The 19,438-nt window shown below is 41.1% G+C and overlaps 1 protein-coding gene across 1 annotated transcript in view; it reads right to left on the reverse strand.

The window, feature by feature from the left end:
* Positions 1-924: 924 nt before the first annotated feature.
* Positions 925-19,438, reverse strand: part of KLF7 (Kruppel like factor 7) — a 66,147-nt gene continuing 47,633 nt past the window's right edge. Inside the window, exons 3-4 of the mRNA XM_041403637.1 lie at positions 15,641-15,764; positions 925-9,307 (exon numbers count right to left, since the gene is read on the reverse strand). Coding sequence (XP_041259571.1) covers positions 9,256-9,307; positions 15,641-15,764 — 176 coding nt within the window. The 3' untranslated portion in view covers positions 925-9,255. The remainder of the gene's footprint in view (positions 9,308-15,640; positions 15,765-19,438) is intronic.

Here is a 19,438-nt window from a genome sequence, read left to right on the forward strand (position 1 = left end):
GCGCAAGTGAGGCATGTTGTCCCAGAAATGAAACTCAGCCAGCTGGCATCAGATGGGCCCTACAGAATGTCCTGCTGCAAAGTCCACTGAGGCTGCTGCACTGTGTGAGCACAAGGCAGCAAAAAGCTAAAGGGATATTGGCCTGTCTCGAAAAAGTAATTTCATTTTATGTCATGACACTGTGAAGTAATTGTGCTCAAAATAACTGGTTTTACTGCCTAAATACATTTTTAGTACTTGAGCATCCAGGTGGATTCAATTGTGCTTGCAATTTTGCAGACATTAACGAGGGAGACCAAATGACTGAGGCGGGGAAAGAACAATGCTGCACTCCTGTGAGACAGCCTGACACACAGACTAGAGCACAGCACAAGCTCTCAGGAGCCTCAAAGTCTAGACCTGTTTTGTCCACTGACTGACATATGTTGTAAAGCTAAGCATGGAAAATAAAACACAACTGTTCTCTGTGTTTTTTACAAAAATAATACTGGCTGAAATCTTCAACAAGTGTAAACTATCAAATAACAGAAATCACTGACTCCAAAAGAAGCAGTATTACAAGCCAAATTCGGTCAGCTTTTAAGAATAAGAACTTCCTTCCTAAGCATCTTTTCCAAAAGCAATATGTGACACAGCATGAATATAAGCAACACTTGAACTGTTACAAAACACATTACAAATAAATTACTTAAATCCAGAAATATTATTCTGATGAGCTAAAGCACACTTAGAAGTTGTATTTTTATGTCAATAACTGTTTACAGAACCATAGCCTTAACTCCAAAAGCCATTTCACTCTTCACACAAGTTTTCATAAAGAAATAATGTACAAGGCACACTAAACACTGTTGGGCCAAACACATTCTACAGTTTATTACACATATTACATTCTTAAATAAAAATGCGTCACATAACATTTTTGCATAGATATCTTACAATATACCAATTTAAAAAAGAATTATGAAACAGACCAGTAACAAAAATAAATTTTTTCTTCATTAATAATTTTGTAACATTAACATACCACCATCATATAATACAAATAATATTTTTAAATCTTAAGACTTTTTGTACAGCAAAAAAACTGACAAAGTAATATATTTATATATATATATATATATAAAAAGCTTAAAAAAAATAAAATGTCAAAAAAAGGCAGAACTGAGGGCTACAAGATTGGGTACTTCTGTGATATATTAGAAATACCAGAGTAGGCCTGAGAGAACGTGACCGAGGGCATCTCCGAAATGCACTTGTCAGACACATCTGGTAAAAGAAAAATTATAGTGCAAAATGAAAGTCCTTCAAGCAATGTTGTTTGTTTTTTTGTTGGTTTTTTTTTTTTTTTTTTTTTTTTTTTTTTTTTTTTTTTCATTGGGAGTAGCATTCATACATTTTGTTGTCGTGTTTTTGTTGTCAAACAAAAATTCCCCAAACAAAAATCTAATGTGTGGTTGAGAGCAAGAAAAGTTTCAAAGAACAAAAGGGAAAACAGGTCACTTTGAAAAGCAAAAAAAAACCAAAAAAACTCAGCCTGCATTATTATTTTTTAACTAAATGAGCAGACATGCCAAACTAAGGCCGTGTTTCCAAGAGAAAAGCTCTTATGGTTTATATGCAGTGATTTCAAAACCAGGTACTTAAATTGGTGCAAGAACCTTCCTGTAGAGGTATCTTAATTAGTTGAAGCATTTCTTACACTTCAGCTTAACTGCATAGGATGCCAATGCAAACTTGATCCAGGCAATCACACAACAGGTGCAGCTACAAAGTGATTTAGCTAGACTGATTTTAATGTAGGACAGTTTCCCTGGTAGAGACATGGCCTTGGTAACAAAGTAGTGTTAAACCAGTGTTTTGATCTACTTCAAGAATCTGACAGGTCTGGGGATTTAAATACAGAGTGATGGGTAAAACATTTGTTGCAAAACATAAAGATCAGCCCTTCAGCCATCAGGCCTTCCAGGGACTGCACGTTAGCTTTTCATTTCCCCGAGAGCCCAACAATAAAGGCTAAAATTCCCATGTTTCTGTCCATTCTAGTTCCCTTTAGTGTGTACATGCGAAACCCTCATCCCCCTCCCTTCCCACCTTCCCTCCCAATCCCCAGATTTGCAGCCTACTCATTCACAGTACACAGCAACATGTATTTCCCAGCACTGTTGAAAACTTTCCCACAGAAGCTGACATGATTCCTAAAATGCAGTGGCAACAGCAAGTGCCCTCCTTAAATGAAAGCAATAGGCACAGTTGGCTACTACAAACTGTAAGTCAGTAGCTCAGTTTGCTCTTTTGTGTAGGTATATACAGTATACTGATGTACATCCACACCCACACAGAGACAGGGTGGAGAACCTGTTTTCTGGCAGTATATAGAAGTTAGGACCAAAGCACTTAAAAAAAAAAAAAAAAAAAAAAGTCATCAAAGCTTTCATTTTGAAAATCACAGATTCCAACTTCAATTATTACACCAAAAATGCCATCAACAAGCATTAAGGAAAACTATAAAACCCTGTTTCTAAAATGACGCCTGCATTTGAAAGTTTTCAGGTAGGGAAACTCATTCTTGAGGTGATAAAGGCAGTCTACTCCCCATCTTGACATTTTTATGTATATAATTTATATATACAACTATATCATTATATATATAACTTATATAGCACAAGTAAGACTTCTTCTCAAGACTTCTTCCTCTAAGGAAATTCTCAGCTTTACAACACAGATCTTAGTACCTGGTAGGCCAGATCCTACAGTCCTTGCAATGCTAAATCTTGCCACTGAAGCCTGTGCAGAGCTGTGGAGGAGAAAGACTGCAGTATTCATCCCTAAAGTATTAATAAAAAGAGACTCAAGTGTGACAAAAAGAAGAAAAATATCCAAGCTTGACCTGGAAAAGATCATTCACGAGGGTGTAGTTTAAATGCTAATGAAAGACAGGCAAGAATTGTCAATGTTGGGAGAAAAATATTTCTATTTTTTCAAGACAAAGTTAAATAGATATTGTCAAGCATTGTTTGTTTTTTGTTTGTTTTTTTTTTTTTTTCCTTGGTATGTAGATATCTTTGCAAGTGGAATTCTATCTGAAATCAGCAACAAGTATTTTAGAAGTTCTGGGTTAGAGCATTGCCCAGGATATGAAAGCTCAAAAACAGTCTTACTGGATGGAATGACAGAATGTGCCAAGTCCTGAATGAAATCAAGAGCAAAAGCCCTTGATCCACTGAGTGCTGGCCTTGTAACACTAAATTATTTACAAAATTTTCCTCTTTTTTTTAAATTTAAAGACTTTGACATACATTTAGAGAAGAGGAAGGGAAACACTTAAGGAAGTTGGACTTCATCAGCTTTGCCAAAAGCACCAATTACCACCTCTTTTGTATACAGACAAATAAAGTGTGTTAAATAGGAGGAGCAACCTTTATATTAGATACAAACCCCAAATTGTCTAGGGTCAGATAAAAGTGAGGGAGAAAGCCTGATTCTGTAGACATCAGAAAGGTCACAACTAAGATATACTCAGTCACTGCAACAATCATATTGATCTACTCCATTGTAGCTATACACCCTAGTGATTAGTTACATTTTAATGCCTGAAGTTAAAACAATTTCAAAAGCAAGGACTGAGGGATCCTCTTGCATTCAGATTCTTCTTCCCCATCTGTGTTTGGTCAGTGCTTTCCACGCATTAAGTGAAAATGTGTTACCCCAATAAAAAAAAGCAATTCCAAAAAGTCTGAGGAAAATAAGAATGAATGAAAAAAAATGTTCACCTATCACATGGGTCTTCCAGTCTAGCAAACTTGTTTCCATAATATCTGGCTAAACATTGCAGCTGTGACACATATCAAGGTATGATGTTGCTTCAAACTGGTTTGCTACGGGTTTGGGTTCTTTTAAGATTTCTTCCTTTCTAGGTCTCCCTCATGAAGACACCTCATAAAGTTTAAGAAGGATGAAACTCTCAGAATTTGAGAAAAAAACCTACAGATCTGCCCTAGAGTATAATTCATCAGCACAAGACTATGAAGAAATAGAACCAGTACACATTTAATAAGTAAGAGCTGTGAAATGAATCATAGAAACACAGAAAAAATAATATTGGAAGGTACTTCTGGAGGTCACCTAATCCAAGATTCAATGCTTTGTTTAGTGAGATCAGACTGCTCAGGGCCTCGTCCAAGACATTGAAAGAATCTAGAAATTCACTTCAGTTGCTAGTTTAGCCAGGTAATGTAATTATCTAGACTGAGTTCTAGCTACTGAAAAAGAACAACTCAGAGATAATGAAAAATACTCTGGATTCTGCCATCCACTTTTAGACCAATCTCTATAAAATATATCTGATATTTTATGTTGCTCTTTATCTCCTAAGGGGAAAACCAAACAAATAAAGAATAAAGATGCATTGAAATGCTGTTTTAGTATAAGAAGTGACTAAAATACAGCATCATGTGTCTTCATATTTGATACAGTACAAATGAAACAATACATTTTTTAGTTCAAAGTGATCCATCAATGATCACATCGAAAAAAACCAAATTTTGCTAGCCAGGCCTCAAGCTGGTGGTACAGAAGTATATTTTTATAAGCATATTTTTATGCACAGATTTGGCAAATTTGATTAGAAAACTATGTATAACAGTGCTTCCTAAATTATTTTTTATTAGTCAGTTTTCAAAATAGAATCTTGACTTTGTCTCATATAATGGAAAAATCCAGAATAAATATATTTTATCAACACTGTCACATACAAATCACATCTTGACCTGGAATAGTCTGTCTTGGTCTCCCCAATCACAAAAACAACTGACATACGGGAGCAAGTCTAGCAGAGATCCCCCACAAAGGTATTGGAACAAATGATGGATGAAGAGAGGCTGAGAGACGTGATTCAGCCTTAGGAAGAGAAGGGTAAGTGTAGATCTTATTGCTATCTCCAAATACCTAACCAAGACTGTGGAGAAGAAGCCAGACTCTTCTTGGAGGTGCACAGTGGAAGAGGCCTGAAAACAAATTTGAACATTAAAAAATTCCTACTTGACAGAGAGATGTTTGGAATTTTTTTTTTACCATGAAAGTGGTTAAATATTGGAACAGCTTGGACAGAGAGATTGCAGAATTTCCATTCTTGAGGATATTTAAAACTCAGCTGGATACAGTTATGAGCAACCAGCTCTAGCTGGAAGTTGGCTAAGATGGCCTCTGGAGGCCCCTTTCCACATGCATGATTCTGTAATTGACTGTTCTGATCCAAAATATTATTTAGCTAATCACAAAACCTCACATTTATTTTAGTTGCTTCCTCTGTGTACACTATTTTGTGAGACTCTGTTTTCATCCTATAGTTCCATAACCTTGGAAACCACTATCTGATTTTCTTATAATGGCTTCTCTTTTGCAAATAGGCATAAATCTCACATTGAAGGAAACAAGATAAAACTTCTCCTTTCTGCAGATGGATAACTGTCCTCAACTGTCACCAAATTTATGGGTTTGCTTTACACAGAGCCTTACACAGAGCCTTTCCTCTTTAGTCTGATTCTACTCATAATTTACAGAGAGAGAACAACTGTACAACTTTAGCCAGGAGACACAGGCCCAAAAAGGAACTAACTATAACAGACAACACAAGTTTGAAGCGTACAGCTTAAAATATCTGCAATGAAACAAAACTTGCCATTGTAAAAAAAAACAGTCCTGGAATGTGTCACTAATTATGCCTTTCCAAAAGGGAGACTTTGTCTATAAAATACCAAATTATAGTTCAAAATTTTAGTAATGACTATGACACTTGCATATGAGCACCCAAAAACTGAAGTCAAGAGATCGACTGGGTACACCATATATACAGCCGAAAGATATCACCCTTTTCAAACATAAGAGGTGGCTCCAAAGCCCAAATTTTGGCTTCAGAGCTCAAGACCTGCTACAAAGCCTGAGAATTTTGAAGTCTCTGTTTGACCCCCTTTTTTTCTATGTTTTTAGGCTATTTGGATCCAGGATTTAGATGTAGGCCTGCCTTTTGAACAACATAAAGATATATTTCAGCATTTTTTCCCCTGGGGCCCTTGTTCTGGTATATTTAAGTAAGATGCCAACAGGACTGTAAATGACAACTGGAACTAAAAGACAGTCTTGCTTGACTTTTTCCAATTTAAATAGAGTCTGGTGTTTAAACCATCACTTAATAGTTAAGGTTTGTATACTACTGATAGCATGCCTAAAGGCAGGTGTGTTCAGAGGGCAAAGGAGGATATTTATACAGATTCACAGCCAATGAATACCATAGTGGAGAATTTGAGAGCATAAATTTTAGGACACTACAGTAAGGAAATTCTAGGATTCTCTCATACTTTTTTTTTAATCTGATGCACTACAGTTTCACACAGCTGAGGTTTCAGTTCCCATTAGACATCTTCCTGAGGGGCAGCAGAGGGGCAGCACCAATCTCTGCTCTCTGGTGACCAGTGACAGGATCCAAGGGAATGGGATGGAGCTGTGTCAAGGGAGGTTCAGGCTGGACATTAGGAAAAAGTTCTTCACCCAGAAGGTGGTCAGATGCCAGAAAAGGCTCCCCAGGGAAGTGGTCACAGCCCCAAGCCAGCCAGAGCTCAAGGAGCATTTGGACAACACTCTCAGGCACATGGTGGGATTCTTGGGATGTCCTGCGCAGGGCCAGAAGTTGGACTTGATGATCCTTGTGGGTCCCTTACAACTCAGGACACTCTGTGATTCTGTCATCTGGCAGGATGCTCTATTTGCTCCAACACAAATTGGATTCTAGGGCCCTCAGTCCCAGTGAAACAGCTGGGTGAAATGGCCATAATAAGTATGTAAATACAGAAGTAGAGAAATACGAGATTGTCAGCAAGCAGTGCTCTGCAATTTTTAAATGTATACATATATATATATAAGCATATATATATACACATATAGAGTATAGTTAGTTTAAATCTTTGGAATAAATTCAATTTTTCTTCTCTCTTTCTTTCTGACTTTCTTTCACTCTCTCTCATGCTCTTATCATGAATATTATATCATCGCCCCTAAAAGATGGTTAGATTTTGGTCCATATTTCATGCCATATGGGCCAGACATCGTATTTCTCCCCTGTCCCCAAAGTGTTCAGTTGACAGTCACAGTGTTTTGTGAAAACTGTGAGGAAAACCAGCATCTTTTGAATAAATTCAATCTCTCACTGGAACCAAAGGTTGCAAAATGCTGAGAATTCAAGTGCCAAGGATCCCGGTGACAGCTCTTAAAAACATCTATTGAGTTTCTTGTTTGCTCTTTTTTCCCCTTAGAGTACAATTTTACCTCCCAAAACATAAATTAAGGGAAATATTTAACAGTCAATGAGTCAAAACAGTCAAAGAAGGGCAGTTGGCTAATACATTATAAAAGAGCAGCAACCATTTGTGGACCACGCGCTATTTTGTTTAGTTTCTAGACACATCTTGTAGGGATGGTCCGAGAATATACAAAATATACAACCTAATGACGGCCTGCCTGCTTGCATAGGCCATTTTCATGGTCCTAAATGCAGTCTTTGGAGTCAGGGCCAGTGCCAAATAGGTTCAAATACAAGTTATGGCAATACATTTTTTAGGTTTTTTTTTTTCCTTTTGTAATGAAGACTTTAATCCGCTTTGAGCCAAAGAAATCAAATTATCAATATGACGGAAGGGTGAGCATGAGACCTCCACTTCTCCTTGATGATTCACACCGTAGGCCAAAATGGACCTCTAGGTTAGTAATGCTTTGGACCAATCATTTGGAAATGCCTCACTGCTGTATGTAAAATCCAATCCCTTCCTTCACCGCTCACATGGTTACATTTTTTCATATAGGAGTGGGCTACAGCTTCATCAACTTGATGAACAGAAAAGCAGGACTTTGATATTTTCTTTAACAGGCTAATGCTGAATGAAGCCATTGAACTTGGAAGAGGTTCTTGATTTCCTACTCAGAGACTGGAGTAGGATTTTTGGCTTGGGGGTTTTTTTTTGTATGTGAGATGCTCAACAAACAGGTGTAAATTAAAACGTCTGCAGGTGCTCTTTACAGAAACAAAAGGCTAATGTTTTTAATTGGTTAATAGAAGAACTGCAAGAAAAAGTAACATAATTCACCACTAAATCACCGTGGGTTGTGGCTAATCTGCTCACATGATGTGGAAGGAATCCTGTAGTCATGCCTGTGTGGCCAGTCCCAGACTGATATCCAGGTGAAGACAAGGAGTTCTGAAGATCACTTGTTTGTGGAGAAAAAGAGAAAACAGGTTTAAACTTCCAAACAAGCTTGTAAAGTTTTTTGTTCAAAAAATAAACAAGAAGTCCTAGCTATGGCAATAAGGTGAGGCTTACAGAGATATTAGGTGCTGTATCTCAGGGGTTTATCCCTTGGCTACTTAGCCATCGTGGCAGCAGCTTCCAGAGTCCCTAGTGCATATGTTGTGCAATAGCCAAAAAAAAATTAAAATAAAAACAACCAACAAAAATATAATCCTCCATGAAGTCTACATAAACTCAGGCCAAAAAGAGGATGTTTGTGTCACAAGTGTCACTCCACAGTCTACTGCCATTAAGGCCACTGGTATTGACTTAAAAGGATCTCAATAGCTCAGTTCTGGGAAGAAGAACCAAAACCAAGACAGGTCAAAGTGTCTGTGAGAAGTCTGATGCACTGAAAATTAGGAATTCTCAGAAAAAGAACATAAAAACCAAGAGGTTAATTTTGGCTACCAAACTGGGATTTGGTTTTCTAGGTCATTGTTTTCCCCCCATCTATTTAAAAAGAAAGTTAGTGCTACAAATATGCAACTTCAAGACGACATATTCTTCTACTGAGTTGCACTGAGAAGCAAGTTAGATAAGCCCCTCTTACTGCCATCCACCTGCAGGGAAGCCTCCTTTGATTTCCACTGGCAAAAACAGGAAACAAATCCAAGAGGGATGAAGTACTGTAAGCAATTGTTCTTTTTCACTGACTTCACCTCTATACCATTTCCTCGCCTGCATCTTATCCCATCCAGCTGGGGCAAGGCATAAAAGAACCGATGTAGGTATTGAAGTGTAACTGGGAGCATGACACTGCGAGCTTGTGGTCCCTGTACAGAGGACTGCACGGGATCAAGTTCTCTTCTCCTGTAAGGTAGCACATTGTAACTTGAGTTCCACTTTCATCTCACAACACTTAGCCCAGATGACATCCAACACTTAGCCCAGATGACATCCATGCCAAGCTGACTGATATTTAGATGTGTCTCTTCATGTGGAGGGCGAGGTGATCCGACCTGGAAAAACACCTGCAACATAAAGGAAGCAGGAAATGAAATAAGTATAGGATTTTGGAAAACAGGGTTTCTGCTCCTTCCTTGCTATGTACAGGAGAAAATATATATATCCCAGTTTAGAGACATTCCTTGAGCTATCCATGGATCACCACCAAAGCCTGTGTGATGGACCTCTGTGACCACAGATAGGCAACTAGCCTGGCCCTTCAGCAGCTGAAGAGATGACTTTCATCCTTTTCCTGTTTCTCTCCCTCTCACTTCTTTCACTGAGTCAGATACCAGGGAAGAGTGCTCATCTATGCATCTGTACTATAAAACCAAATATTTAGTATGCATGTGTTTGCATATTAAAAAAATAAACTAAACAAATCAGTTTTATTCAACAGCACTATTTTTAAGAATACCAGCTTTCTCAAGTGCTCACTCCTTGCAAAAAGCACCAAAGAATGATGCTAGTTTTGAAAGCTGAATTCTCATTTCTAACTCCAAACTGGAAGGAAATCTGGCTCAGAGTTTGGAGGCTGACAATCCATCAGGCTTCATATCTCTCCCTTCCTCTCAGCTGGGAATCTGGGTGGTAATATTTGGATTCTGATGAATATTATCTCCCTGAAGAATGTTGACAGAAGATATTATGCCTATTTTGTAAGAATGACAATTGTAAGACAGAGAAGGCAAGGAAGTCGTAAATCACACAGGTATGGTAAAACCAGGGGGAAAAAAAGAAAGCCAGAACTTAAGCTTTCAGCTTCTGTTCTTTATCCACAAAGACTTCCATCCCATAAGAAAACATAATGTTTTGTCATTCTGAACATGTAGCTGGATCCTGATGAGACAGACTCCACACCCATTAGATATGGGATTGAAAACACCAATCCATTACACCCACCATCACAGTGTCATTTCAGATACATATGGCACCAGAAAGCAAACCACAGGAGAAGCAGGCAGTGGTTCTGGCAGCCTACCCCACAGCCCTAAAATGAAGCCTGTCACAGTGGCAGGACTCACACTCAGAAATTAAACTTCTACTAGAAACTTCAGTTGAGCATTTAAAACCAGGAGGTTTTCAAGTTCCCTGCAAATTCTGGCTTACCTTCTTTCCACTTTAAGCTACAAGATACTGACTTATTTATTTTAAAAACATTTACTACAAATACCACACCAACCTCCATACACCTCTGGCTTTTGAGTAAACTGGTTCTGTAGGCTCCAAGAACACTAGGAAAAGCTGCTTACAGAACTGAATTGCCTGGCATGTGTTTTCAGTGCTCCACAGAACTAGAGTATAAAGCAGCTGCCAATAACGGTCTGAAGAATATCCAAATGGCTTCTTGTGAGAATCAAGATAGCTCATATATGGGCACCGAGTGTATTTTTTAAAAAGCAGTAGTTGAGTGTTTTGTAGTTTTCAGAAAGAAGAAGCAGAAGAATAAACTGAACAACTCCTCCAAAAAGCCAATACTGATAGATAAAAAAAGAACAGTCAATCTAAATACCCAAAGGATAAACACCCTAAGCAGAGAAAGGCTGAGAAAGAGAAGAACTATAAAAATGAAAGTGTTTTAAATAGTTAGGGGACCTTTTCTGTCCTGCTGATATTCCACTACACATGTGATCAGTTAGCATCTACACACAGAGATGAGTGATCAAGAGGTACATTTTTAAGACAAAGAAACCTTAAAACAAGACAGCTTCCACAAGAAAAGTCATTTACCCATCTTCTGTGAATGAGCAATGAGCATACCTCTGCTCAAGTCATCTCTTCTCTACTTGCAGAGCTTACAGGAGAGTTAATACCTTCAGAATAGCAAAAATGAGACTTCAAAACAGGATGGAGGAGGCATTCCCCCAAGGTCCTACAGACGCACAGCAAGACACACGTGAATCTGACAATGGACACTGGGCTTTCAACACAGGAGGCTCTGCACAGCTAGAATTTTCTAGCCCTAGAGTGACAAAATACATCCTTGGACTAACGTCTCTCTCATCAGTCTTAAAACTGAGAAAGCAGCATGCTCTGGCTACAAAGGGCTGCCAAAACAAAACAACAGCTTGAGTGGCTGCCAAAAAGATATGCACCAGCTGGCACTTCAGTCTAGGACTAGTCATAAGACCCCCACCCAAGCACAGCTTTTCCTCTCCAGTAGTCTCTTTTACAGATGCAATCCAGGAAAGTGTATGCTGAGTCACACCATAGCCAGATCTGTTAAAATTATAGATTCAGTACATTGCTTCACATCAGTAACTACCGTATTAGCACCCATAATATTTTTATAGGTAATAAAATGGTGCCATATTTGCTAGTTTATAGCTAATAAAGTGGTACAATACTAATTCTTCACATTCTCCCGCTGACTAATTTGATCAGTACTATCTCTTGGTAAGGCTGGTGGATGTGGATATTTATCTTCAACTGTAAAACAGTCTGTACAAAATTTTTGCAGCTAAATCGCACTGCCAAAAAGCATATTGATTACTGGACACAGTTTTTTTTTTTTCTTTCTGGGACTAGAGGCAGCAGTGGAAGAGGCTCCACAGGATAAGCTGTCAAAGGAACCTGCTCTCTTCAGAAACCAAGGAACAGGGGCTTGCTGGTCTCTAGTCCTGCCCATGACACGAGACTTTGCTCTGCACCTCTGGCTCTACACTTCTTTCAGTTGCAGACCAGCTCTGCACATCACACGTGGGCCCATCACAGCCTCCTCCATCATCCCCCCCTCAGTCTAGCTCTTCCTAGAAAGAACAGTTTATGCTAGAATAAGACACGCTAATTATAAAACTCATACAGGGATGTGTGATACACAAATTCCCTGCTCCCAGACATGATTCCTTCCTTTCTCTTTTTGCTGTATCTCCTTAGCAACACAATACTGCTTGGCACTGAAGCCTCTGAAGGAGAAAAAGGGAAGGTAAGTACAGCTGAGAGAGAATATATTGCTCAGCCATCTTTCCTACCAGCTGCGGATTTTCCACTGTGAGGTGTCCCTTCCAGCTAAGTGCACTCTCAGCTTGCTATCAACAAGGAAACCATGAGCATGTGTGCACATATGCAGAGAGGAATATGCATCCCAACAGTCTGGCACTAAGCTGCTGTCTCCTAAACACCTATTTATCTAGAATCAGCAAGCGCCACTACCCTGTCAAACTCTTCCCCTTGAAGTGCTGAGGGCTTGCACTGTGTGAGGAACAGCTCTAGCCTGCATTTCTGAAGAGCAAAATTCCTGGGGAATGCTAAGAACCAACCCTGGCATCTGGAAGGCACTAAGGACTTTCCTGGGGTGCTTTCCACACCACTTTAGCCGATTCTCCTTTCTCTCCTGCTGCCACAAAGCCACACACCATTTGCAGTACATATGATGTTACTCAAAGCAGTGGTAGTTTGCCAGCTATGACTAACTATGTGATCTGACTATGTGATCAGCTATGACTGACTAATGTGATCTGTGGGCTGCATGGTGTTGGGATAGAGCTGGGACAGCAGAATCTCATCTTCTTATCTCTTTTGTTATAACATTTACTTATACACAGAGGACATTAATACTCCTTTGACATTGGTCAGAAGGTGAGAGACACAAGCACATCTGAAAACAGTCTTGGAAGGGAACTGCAGCCAGACTGTGTGAACAACATCCCCCTCTGCTATCTGAATCACCCCTTCCACGCTCTATTTGCCAAGATACAGCCTTCAGCTCTGAACAACAGGCATAGGATTTGTGCTATATCAGTGTTGTTAAAACAGCTCCAATCAGCTCCTTAAAACCTAACAAGGCAGCATGTCTGAGAGAGTGGACACAGCTTCTGTCGATAATGGGGAGTGCAATAAAGAGTAGCAGTTCAAATACAGAGAAACTGTTCTCCAGCTGGAACCCTGGCTCAGGAAGGCACATCTTTAAAAGTCTGCCTAAATGGCTAAAGACAGTTTTAGGCTCATGTTTCAGTGCTTGCTTGAGGTGACCTCTGCAATAGGTGGTAGCAAAGAGGCCTGAGAATGAGAAAATAATGAAAAACAGTAATATGGCAGAGTGAGGCAAAAGAACAGGCACTGTCACTCTAAAAGCTTGCAACAATTACCTGGGGGAGTAAGGACAAATCTGCCTCCTATCACCACACACAGATAGTATGGACATAGAGTTTAACAGTGCACAATCCTCAGCACTCTGAATTTTATTAATAATATTTTCCCTTCATCTACAGATTCTGCAGAAGAGCAGAAAATGCATTAGATTATTACAGGAATATATCTCTTGACTGCAGTGACTGAGTTTGCTGCCAAAGAGAAAAGCTAGGTAGAAAGGGATAATATGTGAAGGGAGAATAACAAACACTTAACAAAGAGCTGAAAGAGACCAAGGAATTGAAAATACCAGCTGTATTTCTCTAGATCTCTGCTAAAAATATTGTTTGTCCTCACACAGAAACCCTAGGGCTGTGTGTATATATGTATATGTGTGTGTGTGTGTTTGTGGGGCCACTCGAGGAAAGAAAAGAGAAAGGCAATGCCTTACATTTAAAACAGAGGATATAATTGTTCTCATTCACAGAAGTGCTTAAACAAAAGCAGAACTGCAGAGGTCCCTACTTGGCTTATCCTGTCCCTCATTCTGAGCAAACAAAAGATGATCCAGGGATAAAACAAAAGATAATCCAAGAGGAAGCCCTCCGTGGGGGAAGGGGGACGGGAAGAGGGGAGACAAGGGCAGAAGAGCACTTAAGGAGATGAAGCTCTTGGAAAGGCAGGATGTGAAAATGATCAAATTTCCTTCCCATAAAAGGATGGGGTCCCTTGTTTATGTCCCACACATCCTTTCTCCACGCATATTCTCTGCTGGTCTGGTGTACCCACAGGCTTCCTAGAGGCTTTATTGTATTACAAAACGTTTCCTTATCACAGTCGAGAACCTTAGTGCTGCATTAAAAAGATGGGTAATTTTCTTAAGCCTCTTTTAAAAATATATATAAATAGGATTAGCTGGATAACATGTTCAGATGCAAGCACATTATTTGATTACTCAATAGTGGATCCAGGTTTCACCCAGGGCACTGCCAATCTTCAGCTGGGGCGGGGAGAGGGGGAGAACTGCTCATTGTTCGATCCTGTCAGCGCTGTCAAGAGTCATTACAGGGGTAATTGCTTTTGCTCCACCCTGATTTCTTATCATTTGGGATTGGGGATGTGGAGAAGGGTGTTCTTTTGGTTTTGTTTCTAAATTGAAAGAACACAGCTTTCAAAAACACTCAGCAGCAAGCAAGGATGAGCAGATTTTTCAGAGCAGCTCAGTATTTACTGAAGCAGCTAAAGCAGGGAGGGCTGTAGAAACGAGCCGCGGTGAGAGCAGTAAGGGCGGCTCTCGCAGGGAGCTGCTGGCGGCTCAGCTCACACCTCATTCCTCATTTCCGAGCCCCAGAGCACTGCTGCTCACAGGCTCCTCAGAGCCCCGGCCCTGCGCACCTGTCAGGCTTCCAAAGCCGGGCCCTCACAGAGTGAAGGCGTAGAGTATACCCCACTTCAAACAGATGTCAAGAGTGAGATTTAAAACTGTAGGAAAAGATTCACTAATTAGCAAGAATGTGCAGAGATCACGGATCTTACACAAAACAACCCCATGAACTTGAACGATAAAATGTGTCTAAATCACTCTTGGGCTTTTGAGAATGGTGCCCTTTGTTGTCTTTTCTTTAGGAGCCCGGGAGTCAGTGCTGAGAGAAGACAACGATCATAGAGAAATTGAATGCTTTGTCCCTAGAGGTTTCTTACAGATTTGGGTCACTTGGGGCACAACAGCCACACACTCCCCATTCCTCCTGCCATACACCAATGTTTTTGTGAGGCCAACCCTGCCAAAATGTGGTGCTTGAGGTAGTCCTTGAAGCAGAGCAAATAGAGGGAGCATTGCCTTCGTGAGCACAGCAGGCTTACAGGATCCGGAGACAGAAAGCTGGGGAGCTGCTTTGTGAAGAGGTGCATCACTGAAATGGTCTAAGGCCCTCTGGATGTCTTCTCTGCTTTAAGAGTATTAGCAAGACCTGCCCTATGAACTGAATCCTGTGCCCACAACAGACACCAGCAGGGTTCAGTCAGGCCTACACCTGGTCCCACATTTTGTTCTGTGCTGTGAGATTAGACTGCTTAGGAAGAATTCCCCATCTGCCAGCCTGCTGGCCACTAAGGCAGAGAGGACAGGAGCTGAGCAGAGGGTCCCTCCATGGTACAGAGATCCATGCAGTGGGACAGAAGGGGCCTCTCTGCTGGGAGCCAGGTCTCTTGTCTCTGGGAGCTGGCAGCTCCATGCCAGTCACAAAAGTCCACAGGTTTCTTGAACACCACGTTAGGAGCTGCATTACCTGTCACAATGGTTGCATTTAAAGGGCTTTGCACCCGTGTGCTTTCTGTAATGCCTGGTGAGCTCGTCGCTCCGTGCAAAACGCCACTCGCACCCTTCCCACGAGCACTTGTAAGGCTTCTCACCTGCAGAGGGGAGGAGAGAACAGTCAGCGTGGCAGCAGCATTACTGAGCACTCAACCTGAAGGCCCCGTGTCCTCCCACCCTGCCTCTAACCCACTCGAGTCCGTTATCCCTTCACACAATTCACAGTCAGCGTGGGATGCAAATAACTTGGGGCTTCCATACTGGGCATAGTTCCAGTCCAGATTTTACCACAGCTAAAATTCTCACACAACCTCACATGTTGTTTCTAACAAAACCAGCCAACTGGCCTTTGAAGAAGCCTTAAGAATGTCCTCAAATGCCTAAGCAGCTGTGTGGCTGAAGCTTGATTTTCAAACAGCTTTTCAGCTCACTCTAACCTTGCCAGATGTATTACTGCAGAACTTGAGTGACTGTACTAACACCTGAACACTGTACAGGTGTGCACTACTTCTGAGTGACCACCACCACTATATCACATGCTTTACCCCAGTTCTACTTACCTTTTTTGTGGCCAGCCTCACATCTACTCCCCTCAAGAATTCATACCTGCTCCCCCCAAGGACTGCACCTTTTTTACTTGCTTCTGACAAAAAAAAATCTACTCCTGGGACCAAGAAATTATGTGTCAGGTCATCCAGTGTGAGAGGATACATTTTTGCTTCTTTGAATCAGCTGGTTCTCCAGGTTTCTTGCACTACACCTTCAACGGGTGTTATTCTGCCCCAAAATATTAAGAATACCATTGAAGGCAGTGAAATGGTGTAGTGGTAAGACGGGAGAGATTCTAGTCTGCTGGTAGGAGTTGGACTCAATGATTCTTGTGGGTCCCTTCCAACTCAGGATATTCTGATTCTATGCTCATATCTAACTATCTTCTAATGCACATCAGTCTCTGCAGGTCAAAGTCTGCCATGGTTTAACATCTATGGAGTCATTAACACCTTCTGATGAAGAATCCCAAGTCATGACTCCCTTTTCCTTTTCAGTGCATATGCACTGGTGTGCATTGAAATGTAACATCTCCCCCCCATAACAAATGCTCCAGTGCATCTCTCCTATAGAAACTCCGTGTCACTCTTCCCCATGCAGTCAGTTGAGATAAAATTCAGACAAGAAATCACTTTCACTACAAGCTTCTAAGTGGATTATTACTTATTTATTTGTTCTTAAAATTGCTAAGAAGGTAATCTTAAAAAATCCACCATAGGCCACAGTGAGGCTGCAATCTGTAAGACCCCTCTAGGCCAGTCACATGAAACAATCACTTGACCACAGCAGACAGTGCAGAGACACAGATTGCTATATTTAGTGTGTCGATTCAGCAAGAGTGAGATCTGGATATAGGAGACCTATGTATATCATGATGATATACCGGAGAGGCAAAAGGAGCAAGAAAAGTGAAAAGGGAAAGAAAATTGCAGCAAAACACATGAGAAAATGCTGTTCTCTGTGAGTTTCTGCAGACCTCTTGTTGCACAGGCAGCCCTGCTGCCCAGTGGTCATCTGCCTCAGACAGAACAGCAGAATGGGCTGAGACCCTAACTGAAGTTGAGCCATTTTATTGGCGTTTGAGAAGTTTATTTGGCTCAGTAGTTCAACTAAAGGATTCATTGGGATGAAGTTGTGAAGAAGGGGCAGCAGCTGGCAAGATTACACCAGAATATCCATTTATCCCACAGTCCCTGAATGAAGAAAGGCCATCCTGGATGTCCCTGCTGTGAGTCACAGTCCCCCATGGGAAAATGCCCAACAGGACAAAGGACTGAGCCAACAATAACACTACCCCACTTAGAATGTGCCTGCTTGGTCATCTCTGCAGACTCACCTCTTGTTCCTTTATTCTTTGGACAGGATTTGTTCAAGAAAATAAGAAGTTAGAATCTTCTTAGTGAGCAAGGTGCTGGTGTCGTGTTTCTGGGCTGGTTAACTGTACCTCAAACACTGTCACCAGTGCTGGCCCCACGCACTGGTGCTGCAGTTGCAGCAGTCTCCTCCCAGCCCTCTGCACCCTACCTGACCAACAGCATCTGTTCTCCTCAGCAAAAAGGGATTTCCCAGGCCTGCTCCTGTGCCTGTGATGGAGCACCAGTTTGTCTGAACAGTTCATGCATTATTTTTAAAAGCTGTCAGTAAACAAGCCTCGATGATAATGCAGTTCCTTGGTTCTCTGACGCTCTCTAGTGCCTACCTTAGAGTGGAGACAGCCAGGCAGGGAAACTGCCTTGCAGCACATTTGCCACACACTCTGCAAAGCAAATGCAGAGACAACTGCTCAGCCAAATCTGGCAGGTACAGCCAATCTGAAGGATACAGCCATCTACAGAGCAGAAGGGTGAAGAAAAAGCATCCTGGGCTTTCTGTGAAACTGTATAGGCTATAAGGACTGAAGTGGAGTTTGGCTTGTTAAAATTTGTCAAGAGCTTTGAAAATATATAGTGCTATATATAGGTTACAAGAGACAGAAAAGCCAAGCACAATTACTGGTGAACCCACAGAATGACCCATATCTCTGTTACTTGCTGCAGGGGCTTCTCTCCCAAGTGTTCCAGCTTTGGCCTTGCACAGCCCTGAGCTGAGTTTTGTTTTGCCTTTGTCACCCAAGCCCTGTTCAGCAAAATGTCAGACAGTACCTCTCAGTGCTCCAGACTGCACGCTGCCATACCAGGCTCCCAGTGCACAAGGTAAATGCAAAGGAGCACAGTGACCTTTAAAGCCATGTCAGACGGCTCCTTGACCCAGAGACCTCAAAGACGTTCAATTTCCTGCCCTCCTGCAGCTACTCAAAAACAAAAGAGGGAAGGAGAAGAGAGACCTGCCTGTCTCTGCATGTGAAGACTAAAAACAGACTGCTCCTTTAATGGCTACATGAAGATGAAATGGAAGTGTATCTTGCCAAGGTGCACATATGTAGAAAGCATGGGAATCAAAAAGAGGGGAGGGTCCTCCTACCTCACTACTGGCAATAGCAGGGAGGAAAAATGGGAAGGATCCTTTCCATGTGTTAGGCTGCTCTTCTCTTGTTCAGAGGATTAGTGAAACTAAAAAGATGATGAAATCTTCTGCTGAAGGCAATGGCAAAACTCCTACTCACTTCTACAGGGCCAGGATCTCCCTCTTTTTAAGAAATTAATTATGAGCTGCAAAATCCAATTAAAAATAGGAACATCACGGAGTTGAGCCACACTGACTTTTTTCCTAATTTCTCAAATTAGAAACCACATTCAGAACTTGTGCCTGCAAGCCACTCCCAGGAAGAAGGCTTTACTCCTTAAGTCACCTTTATTCCACACAAGGATCTATGCAGTCCTTAAACAATTCCATAAACCCACATTTATACAAACTCACTCAATGGAGGAGCCAGTCCCCATGCAAAAAGAAGCCAATGCCTAGGAAAATGTTAAATACTCAGTTCTTTCAGTTCAGAACTTACTCCACACCATGGGGCTGGCTCAGATTCCACACAGCCATAGATGTACCTGGGAAGCACTGCAGATATATTCAAGCAGCGAATTGTGCAATTTTTCTAGATGAGCACTTGTGTTAAAAAAAATGTATCATTTGCTTAGGAAAAATCTGTAAGCAACATAGAATACTCGCTTTCAGCTGTTTCTATTTTTTCCCTTGGTAGTCAGAGACACTACCTAGTAATTCCAGGCTTACTGATTTGTAGTTTCCACGGGCAGCACGTGCATCAGAGAGCAGTGCAGCACAG

Source organism: Onychostruthus taczanowskii, unplaced genomic scaffold, assembly GCF_017590055.1.
Source record: "Onychostruthus taczanowskii isolate IOZ18803 unplaced genomic scaffold, ASM1759005v1 scaffold20, whole genome shotgun sequence".
NCBI lineage: Eukaryota > Metazoa > Chordata > Aves > Passeriformes > Passeridae > Onychostruthus > Onychostruthus taczanowskii.